This window comes from Botrytis cinerea, chromosome 7 (genome assembly GCF_000143535.2).
Source record: "Botrytis cinerea B05.10 chromosome 7, complete sequence".
Taxonomy (NCBI): domain Eukaryota; kingdom Fungi; phylum Ascomycota; class Leotiomycetes; order Helotiales; family Sclerotiniaceae; genus Botrytis; species Botrytis cinerea.
In genome coordinates, this window is record NC_037316.1 from 1,324,949 (window position 1) to 1,343,157 (window position 18,209).

Sequence of the window (18,209 nt, forward strand, 5' to 3'; positions counted from 1 at the left end):
TAATCAAGACCCCAGTTATCGGGGCAGGTGTGTGTCTACGAAGTACTCGTACCAAGGGCGCTAAGAATAAGTACCCCAGAAACTGGACTGTACTCGAAGTCTCGAACCCAAGCACTCAACTGTCAACATGATATCGTCCAACGACCGTACGTACAACTCAGACTGGAAGAACGAAGAGGCTCAATACATTACATTGTAATGGTTTGGTTGATCTTTACCAGTCCAGCAACTACTTAATACCTTCAAGGACTTTTAATCCGAAGGAACGAATCCTTCAGAAGCATCAGCATTCTTCTGAACAATAACTATAGGGTTTTCTTCCACCACATTCCTCTGGCTACCTCACAGTTTACGTCTTTTGAAACATACTCTTCGATCTTTTACAGCATTACAACAATTCTAGATTCCTGGATAGTCTCTAGGCTTCTTCCACATTGTCTTGCACGATGGCACCACCAATGTTGAACGGTATGGATTCCAGCGACTCTGCAACAAGTCCTGCAGAACGCTATACCACTCCTACTACTTTATATTCATGGAGAGTGAGTTTACTCGGCTGACATCCTTGTATGAAACTATCTAACTTGGTCTAGCCTCCGTCGCCGCCCCATATCCACATACCACCCCTCTCCGGTCTAGATACTTCAATCACTTTATCAAAATATCGCGGACTAGATGATGAACAAGAGACTCGAGAAATATTGAGTGTGATTACACAAGGACAAAACGTAGCCGTGGAAAAACCGGATTGGAAATATGAAATGCGACGCCATATTCAAGCAATCTTATCCTTCCTTTATCTCGGACCATCCTCTGGTGCGAGAGATATCGAAACTCTGAGACAAGAAGGAATCACAATGTTACTCGTAATTAGAGATACCAAGACAGCATTAGCAAGAATCTTGAGTGGTGCAAAGGTAGCACAGCAATTAGGGATTGAAGCCGGTGCCATTGATGTCAGCGGTAACATGGAACTCATTGCCGCGTTTCCAAAAGCCATACAGACCATAAATGATCATCTCATCCGTGTATTCAGACACCGGAATCCTCAAGGAGTAAACAGCCAAACTTTGGCTGCAACACCAAAAGTTCTTCTGTTCTGCGAATCTGGAAATGAGCGATCTGCTGCTGTTGCTGTAGCATACATCATGGCGACTTATGAACTAGGACTCATCGAAGCCATACAATATGTACAAAACCAGCGGTTCTGTATAGCTTTTGACGATGAGATGAAACATACTTTACTAAATTTCAATCAACTCCTGGAAGCCAGAAGAAGTGTCACCCAAACTCGACAGGCTGAGGCAACTGTATCACAAAAGTCAAAGAGACGACTTGAGCTGTATGATGATGATGATGGCGATGTAGATATGGGCCAAGAGGACGATCGAGATAGATTTTCTGGGCGTACAAAGTTTGCTCCATTCATGTAATGGGGACAGCAATACACGGCGAGATTGATTTCATGATCTGTTGATTTAAGTTTTTGGGTGGACTGGCGTAAAGGTATTATAGGGTACTTATATTTGTCACATGGTAGGCGTTCATCGATACCCCAAGGCAAATGCTGAAGCAGTATATTTTACAGTATAAAACATGAATTTGAGTAGTAGTCTACGTTTCATTATTGTCGTGTTTAGTGTGCTTTAGCTGAAAAGATCTAAACAATTGAAGTGCTTGTCTCTAACAATTTACTTCCTAAATGGAACAGAAGTCAACGGAAATATTTTTATTCTACTTCCTCCTGCATCTAATCCATCCCCCTTCCCCCCACACACATCCGCATATAGTATTAAGATTATACGACGACCTCGACCATCCGGTTGCAACCATAGAAGTGGGCTTCTAATCGCGTTACCGATATCTACCATACCAATCCCTTTACTTGACCATTACGGCCAGTCTGACTAATTTGCCCCTTTTCTTAACAATCTCGACACAAGAAAGTGCGAACTTGTCGATTCGGAAGAGGGCGTACGAAGAGAGTGGAGAAAATTTAAACTTAAAGGAGTTAAGCTTATCGATATGAGTAGGACAAAGTGATTAGAAGGAAAATCAAGTGAAGATATTTCAGTGATCCTTTTCTAGATTTTGAGAGTTAGACGTAGGGACAATGCTCCGTTTATATGGATTTGATGTACGAGTATGAGAGTGAGTCCTTGGCTTGGATGGCCTGCAACTGTTTGTGTGTTGGATAACTATCCGTGCAAAGTAAGGGGTTGTGTAGATGTATGCGATTCGGTTGGGGGTATCCAACATGGAAGAGTTAAGAGTGAAGGCTCTAGTGATCCGAGCGGGTTGAGTAACTTTGATTTGTGGAGAGTCCGTCTATTCTAAGAAGTGGATATGTTTCATAGGAACAACTCGCAAGCGATACGATGCAGAATATTGGTTCTGGCTGTGAGGATAAAAATCGAGCAGATCCAATATCTCTTTCGCTAGGGAAATTCGTTTAAAGTCGACATGATTCAACGTTCCATCGAACTCTCTTCTTAATAATTTTCCACACACCGTCTTTGTACTCTTCGCTCACTGTCTTGCTTGTATCGGGATTGAAAATATCGATATAGCCAAGGGAATGGATGTGTCGAAGTATGACTACGAGGAGAGATAGTGCTATGAGTGGGGGACTAGCTAGTTGCAGACTGAAGAGGATGAGTAATTTCATGTTCGTGGTGGTTTATTATTTGTGATGTAGGAGGTCGAGGGAAAGGGTAGAAAACATGGACATGAAGATAAGGTGGAGGTTTGAGGCTCTCGTGTTCTCTTCTCTCCTTGGTGTCCTTTTCAATGTTTACCGTTGAAATTATGAAATCGGGTTTAAACATGTATTGCTGCGATGCACGCGACGGGATCAGATGGAGTTGCGTAATTCTCCCAGACGAGTACCCACGTCGGACCTCGTCTAATTCTATACTCCTATCATCATTGAGCAGATACATGTATATGAACCCTTTTAAAACTCCGGGAACTCGGAGAAGCGGAGCGATTACGTCTTCTCCTCGTCGGGAAGCTTCATGAATTTTCTTCCTTCTTAAAGAGGAATTGCGAAAATGACTTTGGGGTCTTGTTCTTTCTTTTGACTTCATCATTATGGAGTTCTACACTACTTTTCAAATATTAATCTCGAAGAATAGATCACTATCTGTGCAGAGCCTTAATACTATACCGGTCGCGTGCGTCAGCTTTCTGGTATATTTTCCGTAACTCCTTTGGTGGTTCCGGATGGCGATGTTAGTTAGACTGGCTTTTAGTTGTGTAACTAGGGACTATTTCTGCGATCGATTGTTTGTCTTATTCAATTAGTATGATTTCGGAAATATCTTTCATGCAAGTAGTTAAAGAGGGAGACATGGATGCATGAACTCAATCTTAATGAGATACTGGCCGTATGGAAGTGACTGCTGATGCGCTGTGTTTGTCCACATCAACGACACAAGATAATAATACAGGCAATAAATTGTTGACCAAATATCTAGATTCAGTCTACGGCAATTACTCACTGAACTTGGCGATAGCCTCAAAGAGTCAGTATTGAAGAAGTTTTCTGAAAAAGAAAAAGAAATAGTAGAGGGGAGAATAATTCGGCTCTGTTTTAATTTGTGCAACAAGAAGAATGATTACTATTCCCTTCCAATAACTCATCAGCCTTGGATACAACCTCGCTTGCAGGGAAATTTTATTCCACCATACTTTCGATGACTACTTATCCTTGGTATATGCTGGACAATGACAGTGCATGTAACAGATTTATTCGAGAGGTTTATACAAACTTGATATATGAAAGTGCTTCAAAATGTACCATTTATGGCAACATGAGAGGTTATCATGTATCTCGAATGATATCCGAGGACTGATCAGTAATCTAAATGAATTACTGAGCACCGGCATTGCGATTGTGTACTTTATGTACTCATTTTGTCTTGGCAAACGATTTTTGCGATGCAGTCAATGAACAGGATGGTGAGGGTAAGATTTGGTATAAAGACTCGAGGAAGTTCGTACCCAAGTCTTTTTCAACACCATTGAGACACACTTCAACCTTGGGATATCTCATCATTCCATACGTCCATTACAAAATTCCACACCAAGCATTATCATCTTTCAAAATGTCTCGACCGGATATCTTCTACCAACCTCCGAAAGGAGAAAGCTCTGGGCTGCCTCATGATCCCTTCAAATCTTTCGTTATCCCACGTCCCATTGGCTGGGTAAGCATATAATTTTGATATTCTCTTTCACTCAAGAACCTCCGCGCTCTATGTTTCAGTCCATCTTCTTCGGAACTTTTCTCTGGTGTTTCTTATTCCATTCCTACCCCCTTTCCTTTTGTATCTAACCGAAAATATTCAGATTTCTACGACCTCCAAAAGCGGTCAGGATAATCTCGCCCCTTTCTCACAATTCAACAATGTATCTTTTGACCCTACAACTATCATGTTCATTGGCCATCAATCCGTCTACAAACGTCAAAGTAAAGATTCTGTCAATAACGCTAAAGATACTGGGGAATTTGTTTGAAACATGGCTATGTATGCTTATACATTCATCCCTTGTTCTCCGGGTCTCCCCTCTATATCGTTCTCCCTCAATAACAGACCCCAGTTATGACCTCCGAGATTCTGTTAATGCCACCGCTCTCGAATCATGGGATGACGAATTTCCTCTCACAAAAGTAACAAAGGTCCCCAGTAAAGTAGTAAACCCTCCCCGCGTGGCCGAGTCCCCGGCTCAATTTGAGTGTAAAGTCCATTCTATCCTCCGAATCAACGGAGATTCTTTGGTGGGCCATAGTAATATTGTTATTGGAAGAGTGGTGGGAATTCATATCAGGGGTGACTTCATTACAGGCGATGGGTGAGTGGGGTTTTCCCTCTTGGTTCTGTTCTTGAAAAGATCCGCAAGATGACTGATGAATAATTAGCTTTTCGATGTTTTAAAGGCGGCTCCACTGGCTAAACTCGGTTACCATCAATACACGGCGATTAATAATATTTTTAATATGGATATGCCATTTATGCCAGATGATCATGTTGGTAATACACTGGAAGGTGTGGTCCCCAAGGATGTAGATGAAGATGATGCGATGAAGAACGGCAGTGAGGTGGAGAAGAGGGGCAGCTTTAAAGCCGAGATTCATTAATTTCCGCAGTCGCAGATGTTAGGGCGAATCTATAAAGGCATATAAGATATGAAAAGAAAGATGGTGGAGGTGGGTATTGGTGAATTATTGCGATATAGTCAATCGTGGAGCTGTTTATTTGAAGGCCATTCTCTTTTTATACACGTCTCCTAGTTTTTCTATATGATTCGTGTAAAGAATTTGATTAGACGTCGTAGAATCTACTTATGATATCAAAAGTAATGTACTCACAATCAAATCGAGAAAATCATATCTGAAGCGCAATCTATAAGCATGTTACTGTAGACAAACCGGATAAATCTGACGCTTGACTTAAGTTCAACGTCTATTTGAAATAGGATAATTTAGATCTCACATGGGGCACGATATGAAAGTAAAGTTAGCTGCACATTTCAATCCTATGCGACGACGTCACCATACCATCATCGTAGACATAGAACGCTAAGCTTTTCAATGTAAAAACTTATCTCTTGAAGATCATAGGTTATTCCAAAGTCTAAAGATAGATATCTTGAAAATTTGAATTTGAATCCATTTTCGTGTTATACTCAATCCTATCAATATCCGGTGTGGAAGATGACCGTTTCTATTTAGAGTTGAAGAAACAGTCTAATCCCAAATTATGAATGCAATTTATAAGTTTCAAATTGGTCAGCCAAAGACTACGATTAATCTTCGAGAATGATTGAAGTTGTCTAGATGATTCTGGAATAACTTGTAAGTGATAAAGAAGAGATAGTGGGAGAACTAGAAATAGAATATCTTACTACTCAGATACTTGTCAGGATGTAGCCTGTATTATTTATCTTATAGATGTGCAACATTTGCTTCTTGTAGACTCGGAATTGGCAAGTAATTGAAACTGGCCTTGATCACAGCAGACAGAAGAATATTGGTCTGGAATCTTAATCATGGTTTGAAGACTTGAAAGCAACAGTTCGTAGATTTGTTAGGATGAGGCCGGTAATTTAGAGCTATTAGATGTACGACATTTTGACTTAACACTTTTGGGCAGTCAATAAATCTGAGGCTAATCAAATTGGCCGAAGCTAACAGAGAGAAGTTTCACCTCTATAATTTGCATCTTGAAGAGATAGTTATAATTGTTATTCAAAAGACTGCATTATGTAACTATGAATAGGTAACAATGAAAGGGACTCATATTGGCCGCCTAGTCAGTTTCGAGCTTCAGCCATCCAGCTTCAGTGTTCAATCTTTCTCTTTTCCCTACCACCTGGAACCATCGCAAACATATTATTACCGCCAACTCGAGAAACTGCCAGGTATGCAAGTTACCAACGCGCAAAGAATTGCCGGATTCAGCATCATAATTCGACAGACCCCGTTGGTCAGACGGATTCTTTGGCTTATATAAAAACCTAGACGCATAAGCTTACTGCATAAGTATAGGATTGTCAGTCAAACCGCACATCTTAATCAAACTCTTCTGGAAATCGAGCAGAGTTCCATTTCCCAATGTTCTTCTTCATTTTCTTCTTCCTGTGAAAATAGGCTGTCCCAGCGTTCTTCCCAATGAAATACCCATGAACCATGCTTCATGGCAGCCGTCTTCACCACATCCTTAATGAAGATCAAAGCATCACGATCTGGTAATTGGTCCCAAGCGGGGATTCCTTTATATCGAGCTGGTTTTCCTATCAAGTCCACCCCCAAGTATATCTCTTCAAGATTCTGATGCTGCAACACCGTTTTGAACGAATTGTATATAGTTTTAAGCCATCCATCTGTCTTAATTCCAACATCCAGGGGGGAATCTGGGACACATACACCGTCAAACTCAGTGAACATAACCGATAAAACTTGCAGATTAACGAAGCTTTCTTTTGTGGCAATCATCATAGCCTCAAAGTAAGTGAGGTCTGCATGTGTAAATTCTGTTTTTCTGAAGTAAACGACAAGGCGGGCCAGAATAGTAAGCTTAGTTATGCAGTTGACATAATGCCGGGGGGTCCAAGAAAGAAAAGTTTGTATTCCATCAGGTGAAGGCTCAAGTTCCGGCTTCTGATCCCATCTGGGACTTCCAATAGCAAAATTAGTATTGGTATAAAAGTACTCAGCAGCATCATGACGAATCGCCTTGCTCACTCTGAGAATAGCATGAGAATAGTTTGACGGCTTGTGCCTCTTTTTATAGGCAGAAGAAAGAGGTGATCTAATTAGTATCGGTGTTTTCCCGACGATTGAAAGGTGACGGTATGTCATCCAACGAACATTGAATGGCAGCCCCAAGAACAAATCTTCCCATTTTGTACTTTCAGGATTTAGTGGTGGTGGAAAGAGACATTGTGGTGGATCTTTGAAGGGCTGAACAATTTGTGGTAAATGACTGGTGCTCCTGTCGACTCTGCACTTTCTTCTCTTAACTGCAGTTTGTCTCGAATCTTCTTGTTTGATTCTATTAAAATAGATTGGGTGTTCTGGCCTAATGGTACAACGTTTCCCATCAATAATGAATGTTAAATCATCTATTCTAGCAAACTTTTCTCTCTGTTTGAACGAGGGAGTAGGCACAAGCGGCATTGAAAAGATGTCTGGTCCAGCCAAAGAATTCGTTGAACGGCTGTTTGATGAGAATGAGGCCTTTAAAAATACTACAATTACTCTCAAGAAGTGTTGATATTGATTGTTGACAAAATTTCGAAGAGAAGAATAATTTGTTTTTAAAGTGGTATGTAAATATCAAATGAACTTGGGAATGAAACAACGGAAGAATCTAAATATATACTAATAAGAAGGTACACCTCTGCGCTTTCTCATTATGGAATATCAGATGCCATAGTAGTATTTATACTCTTTATGATATGGGAGACTTTGAGTTCCCGAAATGCCATAAGTGCAAAATATATAGAATGTTCACAATTAGGGGAGTAGGCTAGTGGAATGTATGTATTATTGACTATGTAGATTTGCTGTAGTGATCTAAATCTAAAGCCTGAAGTGGAAGATATTATATATGCACATAAGTTGCACTTGCCATATCTTTCCAACATAGAATAAGATAGGTAGAACGAGACTTAATAGGCAAGTGCATGCTGAAAGGCCAGAAAATCGTTTGATCAACCTTGCAGTTACATGTTTCTCTCACCGTACCTTCCATCCGTGCAGATGTTCAATCATAACTATTTCGGTACCTCTCAAGCTATTCAGAGACACAGAAGAATATAATCAAATCTTTTATAATCTCAAATTTTCTTTTGCTCTTCTTGGAATATGGAACCAAAATCCCCTTTCAAACTCGCACAGTTTGTTTGGGCCCTTGTCATTACTCCAACCCGAACAATCTCTATTCCATGATCTTCAGTGGGCTCCCAATCACCATCCTGATTCTTCATAGCTCTTTCCATTGCGGCATTAATAATGCGAAAAATGAAACCACCGCGGCTCCATGGGTGGTGCTTGGGACAAAACAGATATGAACGTGAATCGTCATTTAGATCCATCCTAAGGGTTGCCCTTTCGAGATTTTCACATTGGAACAGGTTGTGGAATGATTTGAATAGACTTTCCTCCAATTTCCAAGGTTTAGGAGTATTCTGATAAGAATATGTAGGTTCTTTCTCACTATCTGCATCACTGAAGATGATATTGGCTACTCGTAGCCTGGAAAAGCGTCTGAGCGTGACAGCTGTCAAATACTGAAACTGTCTCACAACGCCACCAGAAACATAAGCTGTGGAAGTACTCCCACGATAGGATATACTATCGCAAGGCCAGTATTCAGGATCAGTTGTAGCAAAAGAAATCAAAATGGTGAGTTCTTTGATGCATGAAACGTAGAATCGGGGCACCCGAGTAAGAAAACATCTGAGTCCGTGGTTATTGGCCCGAGTAATCGATTTCTCAGTGTATGTGAAGGCGTCCAGGCGATGTAGGGCATCAACAGAAATTCTGATGACAAAATGATTATTCTCATAGAAATATAGCGCTGCGTCATGATGGATTGCCTTATTCACTTCGAGTAGAGCAGTAGCACCCTTTGGAGACTTGCGTTTTCTTCTTTCAGGATGTGAACGAGAAAGAGTGTCCAATGGTGATACGATTTCTATTCGGTTCTCTTTTACAAGTATGTATTTGTAGATGAGCTGTCGAATTTCCAAGGGCAAATCGAGAAGTCTGAGCTTGGATGTACTGTCTTCAGGTTTCTTGCGGAGTTTCGTTCCCTTTCGAGCGGTCTGCTTCGAGACGATTTGTTTGGCGGCGACTTGCTTGGCAAGATTTCTTGACATAGTGATGGCTTTGTTGTGAGTGCTACACTTTTGAGGAATTTTTGATTGAATTTTTGATTGAAGCATGTGGATCATACGAGTGAAATGATTTATTCTTGAATAGACGGATGGAGTCTCGAAGCTCCTGACGTGAGGATGGAGCTAATAAAGTGCCTTGGATAGTTGTGGGGCAATTTTGGAGCTATCTATAACAAGGTTGAATAGGATCAAAGAATGACGTTTGTAAAGAGGGCTAAACGATAAATTGATTTTCTTAGGGAATTATCACTTGTAGTGGTCGCTGTCGTCGTTGTCATGGATTATAATACATAGAGTTAGCAGAGAGTAGAGTAGTAGGGGAATATGAAGAGACAAAGAGAAGGGGAAAGAGAACAGACCATATCATTCTGATTTCGAAGGATCTTACTTACCGTCATCGATTGTGAAACTAATTCAATGAGCTAGGATTGACACTATTTCTATGAGAGCAGAGACTTGTTAAAATCTCAAGGCTACGAATATCTTCAGAGTAGCAAGAGTAAGCGAATTGACACATGAAAATAAAATGAAAACTTTACTTCAATTCTAGTAGTATAGTTTTAAGTATGGCTACTTCTAAGTATTACTAAAAGTCTGAATTTTTATATAACTAACAATATCCACATTTATTTATAGTTTATGTTCACAATTAAGGGAGTAGGCTAATTAGTGGAATGCATGTAGTATTGACTATGTAGAATTGCTGTAATGTTCTAAGTATAGAAGTGGAAGATATTATATATGTGTATATCACGTGCACGTGCCATATTTTCCAACAGTTTATGAGTTAGGTTTCGTGTAATAAATTCAAAGGAAAATTTCTGGATAGGAAGAGTATCTGTAGTGATTATCAATTGCTCCAGCATAAGAGTCAGGATTGTAGACGAAATTAGTTGAATGCTTCATTCTAGAATAGACAATCAATGATGATATCAACTTTTCACTAGATCAGATATCTTCTCATGCTATTATGGCTCAATTCCAATGCAGTTTATCTCGTTCCTATGCAAAGAGAGGCTAAGGAGGCATCATTCTGACATGCGTTTGAATTTATCATGACCTATGAGTAAAAATGACTTATATGTAGAACTCGTAAAAGGACGAACGAGTGTGCGATCTTCGATTTCTAGAGATAATGTAGTATATATAGCCTAGAGCCATGACAACGTTGAAGCTGTGATGTCTAGTTTGGTCACGAGGTTGAGTGGTGATGTAAAGATTATACGCAGGTGTATGCCAAGCCCCTAAAGATCGCTTCGGAAGTATCTGCGCCACAGACCTCAAATAATTGTATCGGTCGGTATTACCTCGTGATTTCAAATCTACACTATCGAATTCCTGCCTGCGTGTATCTCATTACTCACAAAACGTGTTCTCACAATCTCCAATGCTTTCCCCACGCCCCACGTCAAAATAAACGGGCCGCGCAATCTGCCCGAAAGCTTGATTTCTTTCTGTCCTCTGAAATCGATCACTCTCCACTATTATATACATGCCGGCATTAGGATATCGTGCCTGGACTTGGCTACATGTGCTATCATGGCGGGGTACTATGTGATATGCATGGATGCTTAGAGTTGTACGTCAGCTCTTATTCAGGGCTTGTATGATGGGAGTAAGATAAGAAAAGGTAAGTGGATTGATTGCTGATAGGGAAGGGAAGGGAAGGGAGAGTATAAGTATTGTACCTCTCTTCAACTGCTATCTCTTCTTTGTCCATACTGTGTCTGTCTCAGTTCATCTGTATTCTGATATCTGCAAATCTGAATCTACTACTTTTCCACAATGGCAACCATCTGTAAGCACTCACTCCTTCTTTAAACCTCTCGGTATACTACCCTACTAACGTCATTCCGCAGATGATGAACCCACTGGCTGTAATTGCGATAATGAGTCTACCTATGATCAATCAGCTATAGACGCAGCATGCAAACAAGCATTACTGCTCGCATCCGAAAAGAAAACAGTTGGAAAGGATAAATATCCTCATGCATATAATGGTTAGCTCCACTGTTACCACTTCTCCACTTTTCCTCAAATGTCACTAATCCCTTCCGCTCAGACTATGAAAAGTTTACCTTCATTCCCGCCGCCAAAAAGCCCTACCTCGAATTTCCTATTCTCTCCAACGGTGCAACATATACTGGTTCAGATCCCGCTTCCCCGGGTGCGGATCGCATCGTTATTGGAAGCATTGCTACGGATTATAAATCTGCCATTTTCTGTGCTGTGATCACACATGATGGAAGTACTAAGAATGGTTTTACTGAGTGTACGAATACTGGAGATAGTGGAGAGGGAGCGTATGAAAGGAGAGACAGGGAAGAGGAGGGGAAAGAGGGGAGGGAACTATTGGAGAGGATTGATTTGTAGCTCCAAGAAAACTTTTTGATAAATGCCGATATTGGAGGCTCGAATGAGATCTATGCGGGTAGCTCTCTATGGGATACTTAGGGTGTTACAGAACTACAAGGCAATTGATACCAATTATGATTTGTTGCTGCATATCTCTAGACTCGAATTCATCAAGATCTTCCTGGGCGACGATGTGTCCCAATATCAAAAACTGCATTTAAATCTCATCTATTCTAATCCCACGTATGGCCCGCACTAGAGGGTAATCATGACCAGCAAATTTGCTCTTTAGATGTCATTTCCATCTTCAAGTCTTCTATTTCCGTTCTACCCGCCTTTTTTCATACCTATATTTCTAATACAATACATCACATCTCACGAGTGAGACGCAATTTTCACCCCCTAAACGAAACTTTATACAAGCAAAATCAATCCTTCAAAATCATACATGCATTTAAGCCAATCCCTCAAATTAAAGATTATTCCCACCCCCATTAACTCTAACCGAATATCTCCAATCTGGTTTTCCTTCTACCATCCTACTACTTCCCAGATTTGAACCTGTCAATCCGCTCCTTTCTCTATCTCGCATGCGATCTCGCTTACGTATCCAATCTATCGAGTCTCCGAAATCTACTATATCTTCATGGGGTTCTTCTTCGTTCGTCGTTGCATTTGAGCTTGACTGATGCGGAGATTCTGGCGGTTGTGAATGGGTAAACGGAAACGAAAATGAAGAAAAATGAGTTTGGTCTGAAAAGGGGTTTTGTACTGTGGATGGAGACAATGAGGAGGGTGCGGAAGGGAATTGTGAAATGGAACTACTGTCGCGTGTATGGGTACCAGGAAGACTGCGCATGGTATTCCATGTTGATATTCTCTGTACTCTCATTCCGGGAGTAAGGTTGCCATTGTAGGACGGTGATTCGTTGATTTGTGCCATATTGCCTCCATTTCCACCGCCGTTCCATTCGACAACACCAAAACCGCCAATGCTTTTCCGGTGCTGTTTGTTGTTCTTCTTGCGTCGGAGGAAATACCATATCGCTGTTAGGATGAGAGCTAAGAGGGCTAGAGATCCGATAGTGATACCAGCGATGGAGCCTTTGCTTAGGCCGTGCTGAGTTGAGGCTACTAAGGGGACGGAGGTGACGCCGACGGGTTGGGTGCCGGCTCCAGTGTTGGAAAGAGGAGTCGCGGCAATCGTAGAAGAGGATATGGTGGTGGATGTAGATGGAATTGAAGTTGCTGGTGCAAGCAGTGCTGAGGAGTTGGAGCTTGTAGTTGTGATTGTGATTGTCGGTGCAGTTGTAGAAAAAGATGATGGAGATGAAGAGGAAGTATCGATTGTACTAGTGGTATTGGTATTTATAGACGTAGAGGATACATATGATGTAGATGGTTGAGACGATGTAGATGATGCAGGTGTTGTATATGGTACAGATGAGGTAGATGGTTGAGATGATGTAGATGACGCAGATGGTGTAGATGGTACAGATGGTGGTACAGATGATATAGATGGTTGAGATGGTTGAGATGATGTAGATGGTACAGGTGGTGTAGATGATGTAGATGAGGCAGCTGCGATACTAGTGGTAATAGTATTTGTAGATATCTCGGATTCATAGCTACAAGTATTGGCTTGAGGATTGGTGGTCGAGGGAGGGCTGCTTGCATTTTGAGGGCGGGGAGGTGGTCCATTGCCGTTGTTGCCATTATTGTTCCCTCCCTTATTATTCCCGTTTCCCATATCAGGACCAGCATTCATATCTCCTAATCCTGTTCCTGCAGTTCCACTATCTAGTGCATTTCCCTCCCACCAATCTGCACCACTATCTCCTTGCACTCCTCCATCCCCGAAGCCAGGTGGATAATCTGGGGATGCCATAAAATTTGAGGAAAACTAAAGTTAATTAGACAGGATGAATCTCAAATAGGACAGTAAGCCCCAAAATTCCTGAGAAAATGAGTCTTTATGAAAGTAACATTGTAGTCGTATACCGATCAGTCCGGACCAAAAGGAAATAACTGAGGTTTGTCTTCTGCGGGTGGGTTCGGAAATTCAAAAGTAGATGCATTTTAGATCAGCGAACAAGAGGAAATATGAACACCAGCCCACAGTGTCAAATTTGGCCTCAAACCATCCCGCGACAATACACGACTTGCCACGCACAAAATGTGCCATCTCGACTTGTGCCTCCATGCCAAGATACCTGAGCGCTCAAGTTCGGATGAAATGTTTATACTGATAAAAACATTCCAGATTTGTTTTATGCGGCTATTCGGGACATGCGAGTTGGGAGATGGTATATTGAATTGCGAAGTTCAAGACATTATTTGATGGACGTAATATATCATAAGATATTGTCATCAAAGATTGTGAATACAGCTCCTAGTATCTAGTGCTTTGACCTCATCGAGGAGTTGTTGACATGAACGCTTTGAATAAGTTGATGGTTAGAGTGGGGCGACGGCGTTTCATGTTTCGAACTTGAGGTGAAGCCGGTCTGAGAAACCGACTCCCTTCGATATGTTATCTATCTTGCTAGAAGAGTTTTATGAGCTTGTGGGGTCGGATAAGATGACAAAATAAATCCAGTCGTATTGGTGTATTTCCCCAGCAGGATGCAAACGGTCCTCAACGATGTGAATTTGTTACTGTGATGAATTTTGCTTTCCTTGATCAACTAGTTTCAAATGAGAAATTTCAATCAATTTCCAGTACACAGAGAGTATCTCCAATCCCGGTATTTACAGCTAGATCCTCAATGGCATCATGGACCTGCATTGCAACTTCTACCCAGAGTTCTAGGAAAGGATTCGCGTTTGATTTGACCATGATATTGAGAACGTGGAGCCCTTGCCTGGCACACCATCTGCGTCTAATCTCTCCAGGATGCATAGCTATCAGAACCATTCCTATTCCTTGAGCATATCCTTCCAGATCGAATTGAGATAACAACACCCCCCCGAGACGATGGCATTCGACGTAGTCATGCTTCTGGTATGCATTCATGGCTTGGGCCGTTATCGTTTCTTGCGAAGCTGACTGTGCTATTTCATCCTGTGCATCACTTGATTGCAAACGTTCAAGTCCTTCATAATCCATAGCAGTTCCAACTCGATCAATTACCTCTTCGTACGTTTCGTTTTTATCTGCCTTCACTTGTTGAACGAGGATGAAATTGATAGCTCGCAATATGTACAAAGTTCTGTCGAACTTTGCACGTAACTCATGAAAGTCCGGTCCAAGCGTAGCGACACCAACCCGTTCACAGTCTGCACTTGCTTTCCCGACCATTTTTCTCGCCACCCGGTTTATATCTAACAACCTTTGCTTAAATTCAACATTGAATGGAGTTTCGAGCTCGGCTTCTGCCATGAAGTCAATAGCGCATTGTGTCTCTTGATCGGCCTCGCGCTTTAAAGTCTCGGCAAAGCAACCAAGCAGTCGAAGTATTTCAGAATCTGAGAGTTCTCCGGGGCTTCGTGTAAAGAAACTTTCAAGAGCAGCATTGCACTCATTGACACTTTTTGCTGTTTTATCCCGCACATGAAGGTATTTCAACTTTCTTAATTTGTTGAGCTCATCGTCTTTCTGTACTAATGCAACGTCATAAGCCTTCCTCTGTTCTGGAGTTAGTGATGAGAGTAATTGAGCATTCGACTTTATAGCTTGCACTTCATACATCCACTTTCTTTGAGAATTGTTGAAGACATAACTTGACAACTCCGGACGTGAGGGGTCTGGTTCGACAACAACAACTGGAGCTGGTGTGGGTGCTATTATAGACACACCAAAGTTTGTAGCCACTTTATCCCAAAACCCGTCATTATGTATATACTCGTAATATTTTGAAACGATAGGTACAAGCTTATTCGTTGCCTCATATTGTGCGAAATGCTCACCGGCTTCGTGTAAGAAAATTCCCTTATCGTATTTACGTGCGGGGATCTCTTTACTGAGTAACAAAGTTACTGCTGGAGCACCAACAATGATTCCAGGATTGAGAATTTTTGGCATTGCACCGAGGAGCTATACGAGTAGTCAGTTAGCATGCTTTTAAAAATGCTAGAAATTGGAATTCTTAGCTAACCCCTTTTACAAATGAATAGCCTAGCCTACAACATTGGAGAGTCAGTATTGCCTCTCAAAGAACTATTTTTGGGGGAGAGGGGATAGGGGACTAGAGAGCTAGAGCTATATTGGGAGCGAAATGTTTGTACATGACGAAACATAAAAGTGGAGTTCACGATCGGGGAACAGAAATAGGTAGTAAAAGCGGAGGATATAATGAACCGATCAAACCTACTCGCAGAATACCTCAGCACCATTCCCTTTCACATCTCCACCATATGCAGGCTCGTTTCGTATAATGGTTCGCCCCATTGGAGACTCTTGAAGTTGGTTCAATGAGTGCTAGAATACTATCAGCGCTTGGCCAACCGATTAGGATAATTACTTTTACTGCAAATTCATGCAAAAGAGTCGAGGCAATATAGAATTGACAGGACAATTTTTCTATTGGCGAAAGATCATTCCTGAACAAAGGTAAAAGCAATTCGAGGGCTATTTCAATCCAAGCTTTGTTTTCTGTGTAAAACTCAAGATTCTTGCTCTGCCGCTCGGTTGACACAATTGTGAAGCCCTCCCAGCCCAAACCAGACCCATTTGGGGTTCTCCGATCCCAGGGTGTGAGAAAAGATGAACCAATGCCAAATTGAACTCTTTTCCGCATTATTGTCTTCAACAATGCCGTTTTTTCTGCCGTTTTAGCAGTATTTAGAAGCCAAGGATCCCGTTTGTGGAAGAACTTTAAGGGTCCCTGTTCGAGCTTCTGCCAAGCAGGACGGCGATCCAGGCGTTCAGGAACATCCGTACGATCTCCAAAATAGAAAGCATCAAGCTATGGGGTCAACCATAAGTACTCATAAAAAAGCTGATAACCGTGAAGAATTATAAAACATACCCAGCATGTGGCCGCAGAATGGTGCAAAAGTCTAGTACACAATCTCAAGATTGGGTCTAAACGTCTCCAGACAGCAGGATTATCTGCTGTCCATAGCCCAGTATTGTCTGGTTCAATAGGGAAGAATGGTTTGTGTGGTGGAAATTCCATTCGAATTATTGGCCATGTCTCTAGTGTGTGAGGAGGCTGCCATTGATTTAATTGAAAAATTGGACTAGAAAATCATTAGACATGTTTCCCCCAGTATTCATTGCCTCTAGAGAAAGTGCTGCACTGTGGGTAACGTGTCTCGCGAGCACAACAGCGGAATAATTCATTGATAAATCAGTATGAGAAGAGACCAATTACTCAATAGGATTGGTTAAAACTGGTAAATAGTTCAAAGGATAAGGATAAGCTCCGATTTCTTCCAAGAGTTCGGGCCAATATCCTGACAAAATCCACTTCTGATGATTCTTCCTTTCAGCCTTCAACCTCGGATTATCAAGTGCGTGTGGTGTTAAAGCTAAGACTGATTAATCATGCTGTATTGAATAAGAGAATGACATACAGACCCGACTTTTTGTAAGGAAAAAAGAGTTGTGTTGGGTCCATCGCCTCTGGTAAAACTCCATATTTACTGGCCCATTCCGTAGCAGCCTCTCCTGCCCAAATGCTGTGGAATCTACCAAACTTGGGATCCCAGTTTTTGAGGGGATCCTTGGCAACCATGCTTATGCCTACTTGGAGACTCCCTTTCTTGTAGCCGAATTTTGATGATGTTCAGTAGATGAGCACTATCGACGACTTGTGGCCCCCTTGGCGTACGGTACGTTGGCGAGGAAGGTCATAAAATTGTGAAATGAAGAGGGTCTAGTATGAAGTCGGAGTTCCCATTTTCGAAAAATTAAGAAATTATTTGGCTTTTGACTAGAACAACAAATCATGCGTCATGAATTTTGTTCAATCTTTGAGTGAAAATTAAATCCTTTGTTTTCATCTAAGTGGGATAAACCATACTTTAGCTTTAGAAAGAACTCATGAAAGAGTTTTCTTTTGCAGCTTCCTCAAGAACAAAGATTTGAGACAACTAGATGATTTTTCATCGCACGTATCGCACGTCTTTTTTTCAAATCTGATAAAGAGAGTCGCCAGTAAGAAATCTACAATTTGCTAGGGGGCAACAGGGGAGGTGAACCACTTGTCAGCCAACATGGCTACAACACAATTTTAGATGTAGCCTAAAATATATCAAAAGTATACTTTCTTTCTACCGAATCTATTCAAGATAAAATTCATGAGCCGAAGTCTAATATTGATTAAACAATAGAGAATATAGCACTACATAAATGGTGCATTGTTGTAAATGAATGATCTAGAGAAGCCGTTGAAGATAATTGCGTGGCGTCTGAAATGTGGCTTTCGACATACTTCATACATATGTGGCTCGCCATTTGATAGATCATTTTCGCGGCAACTTGGGTTTTATATACCAAT

The 18,209-nt window shown here is 41.3% G+C and overlaps 7 protein-coding genes across 10 annotated transcripts; 3 read left to right on the forward strand and 4 right to left on the reverse strand.

Annotated features, from left to right (window-relative positions):
• Nucleotides 1-103: 103 nt before the first annotated feature.
• On the forward strand, nt 104-1,749 carry BCIN_07g03680 (hypothetical protein). 2 transcript variants are annotated; one of them, XM_024694011.1, is made up of 3 exons: nt 104-542; nt 594-1,536; nt 1,712-1,749. In XM_024694011.1, exons 1-2 carry the CDS (start codon nt 447-449, stop codon nt 1,431-1,433), a joined length of 936 nt encoding a protein of 311 aa, XP_024549800.1. In that variant the 5' UTR covers nt 104-446; the 3' UTR covers nt 1,434-1,536; nt 1,712-1,749. The 2 variants fall into 2 exon arrangements, with proteins under 2 accessions (XP_024549800.1, XP_001548917.2); XM_001548867.2 differs by having other exon boundaries at nt 594-1,749.
• A 2,278-nt stretch (nt 1,750-4,027) lies between these two features.
• On the forward strand, nt 4,028-5,014 carry BCIN_07g03690 (hypothetical protein). Of its 2 annotated transcripts, none has more exons than XM_024694012.1 (3): nt 4,028-4,211; nt 4,354-4,857; nt 4,925-5,014. In XM_024694012.1, exons 1-2 carry the CDS (start codon nt 4,110-4,112, stop codon nt 4,519-4,521), a joined length of 270 nt encoding a protein of 89 aa, XP_024549802.1. In that variant the 5' UTR covers nt 4,028-4,109; the 3' UTR covers nt 4,522-4,857; nt 4,925-5,014. Both variants share the same exon structure in this region, with proteins under 2 accessions (XP_024549802.1, XP_024549801.1).
• Nucleotides 5,015-6,247: 1,233 nt separating this feature from the next.
• BCIN_07g03700 (hypothetical protein) lies at nt 6,248-8,037 on the reverse strand. The gene is made up of 2 exons (XM_024694014.1): nt 6,574-8,037; nt 6,248-6,522 (listed from the first exon to the last, which is right to left on the reverse strand). Exon 1 carries the CDS (start codon nt 7,682-7,684, stop codon nt 6,581-6,583), a length of 1,104 nt encoding a protein of 367 aa, XP_024549803.1. The 5' UTR covers nt 7,685-8,037; the 3' UTR covers nt 6,248-6,522; nt 6,574-6,580.
• A 255-nt stretch (nt 8,038-8,292) lies between these two features.
• BCIN_07g03710 (hypothetical protein) lies at nt 8,293-9,950 on the reverse strand. Of its 2 annotated transcripts, none has more exons than XM_024694015.1 (2): nt 9,801-9,950; nt 8,293-9,691 (listed from the first exon to the last, which is right to left on the reverse strand). In XM_024694015.1, exon 2 carries the CDS (start codon nt 9,463-9,465, stop codon nt 8,347-8,349), a length of 1,119 nt encoding a protein of 372 aa, XP_024549805.1. In that variant the 5' UTR covers nt 9,466-9,691; nt 9,801-9,950; the 3' UTR covers nt 8,293-8,346. The 2 variants fall into 2 exon arrangements, with proteins under 2 accessions (XP_024549805.1, XP_024549804.1); XM_024694016.1 differs by having other exon boundaries at nt 9,768-9,950.
• A 790-nt stretch (nt 9,951-10,740) lies between these two features.
• Nucleotides 10,741-11,914, forward strand: BCIN_07g03720 (hypothetical protein). The gene is made up of 3 exons (XM_001548862.2): nt 10,741-11,206; nt 11,268-11,408; nt 11,471-11,914. The coding sequence occupies exons 1-3, from the start codon at nt 11,194-11,196 to the stop codon at nt 11,779-11,781; spliced, it is 465 nt and encodes a 154-aa protein (XP_001548912.1). The 5' UTR covers nt 10,741-11,193; the 3' UTR covers nt 11,782-11,914.
• A 43-nt stretch (nt 11,915-11,957) lies between these two features.
• On the reverse strand, nt 11,958-13,827 carry BCIN_07g03730 (hypothetical protein). The gene has a single exon (XM_001548861.2). It carries the CDS (start codon nt 13,649-13,651, stop codon nt 12,236-12,238), a length of 1,416 nt encoding a protein of 471 aa, XP_001548911.2. The 5' UTR covers nt 13,652-13,827; the 3' UTR covers nt 11,958-12,235.
• Nucleotides 13,828-14,345: 518 nt separating this feature from the next.
• On the reverse strand, nt 14,346-17,480 carry BCIN_07g03740 (hypothetical protein). Its single transcript, XM_024694017.1, has 7 exons — nt 17,288-17,480; nt 17,082-17,238; nt 16,734-16,947; nt 16,233-16,670; nt 16,077-16,183; nt 15,861-15,885; nt 14,346-15,799 (listed from the first exon to the last, which is right to left on the reverse strand). The coding sequence occupies exons 1-7, from the start codon at nt 17,442-17,444 to the stop codon at nt 14,471-14,473; spliced, it is 2,427 nt and encodes an 808-aa protein (XP_024549806.1). The 5' UTR covers nt 17,445-17,480; the 3' UTR covers nt 14,346-14,470.
• Nucleotides 17,481-18,209: the final 729 nt, after the last annotated feature.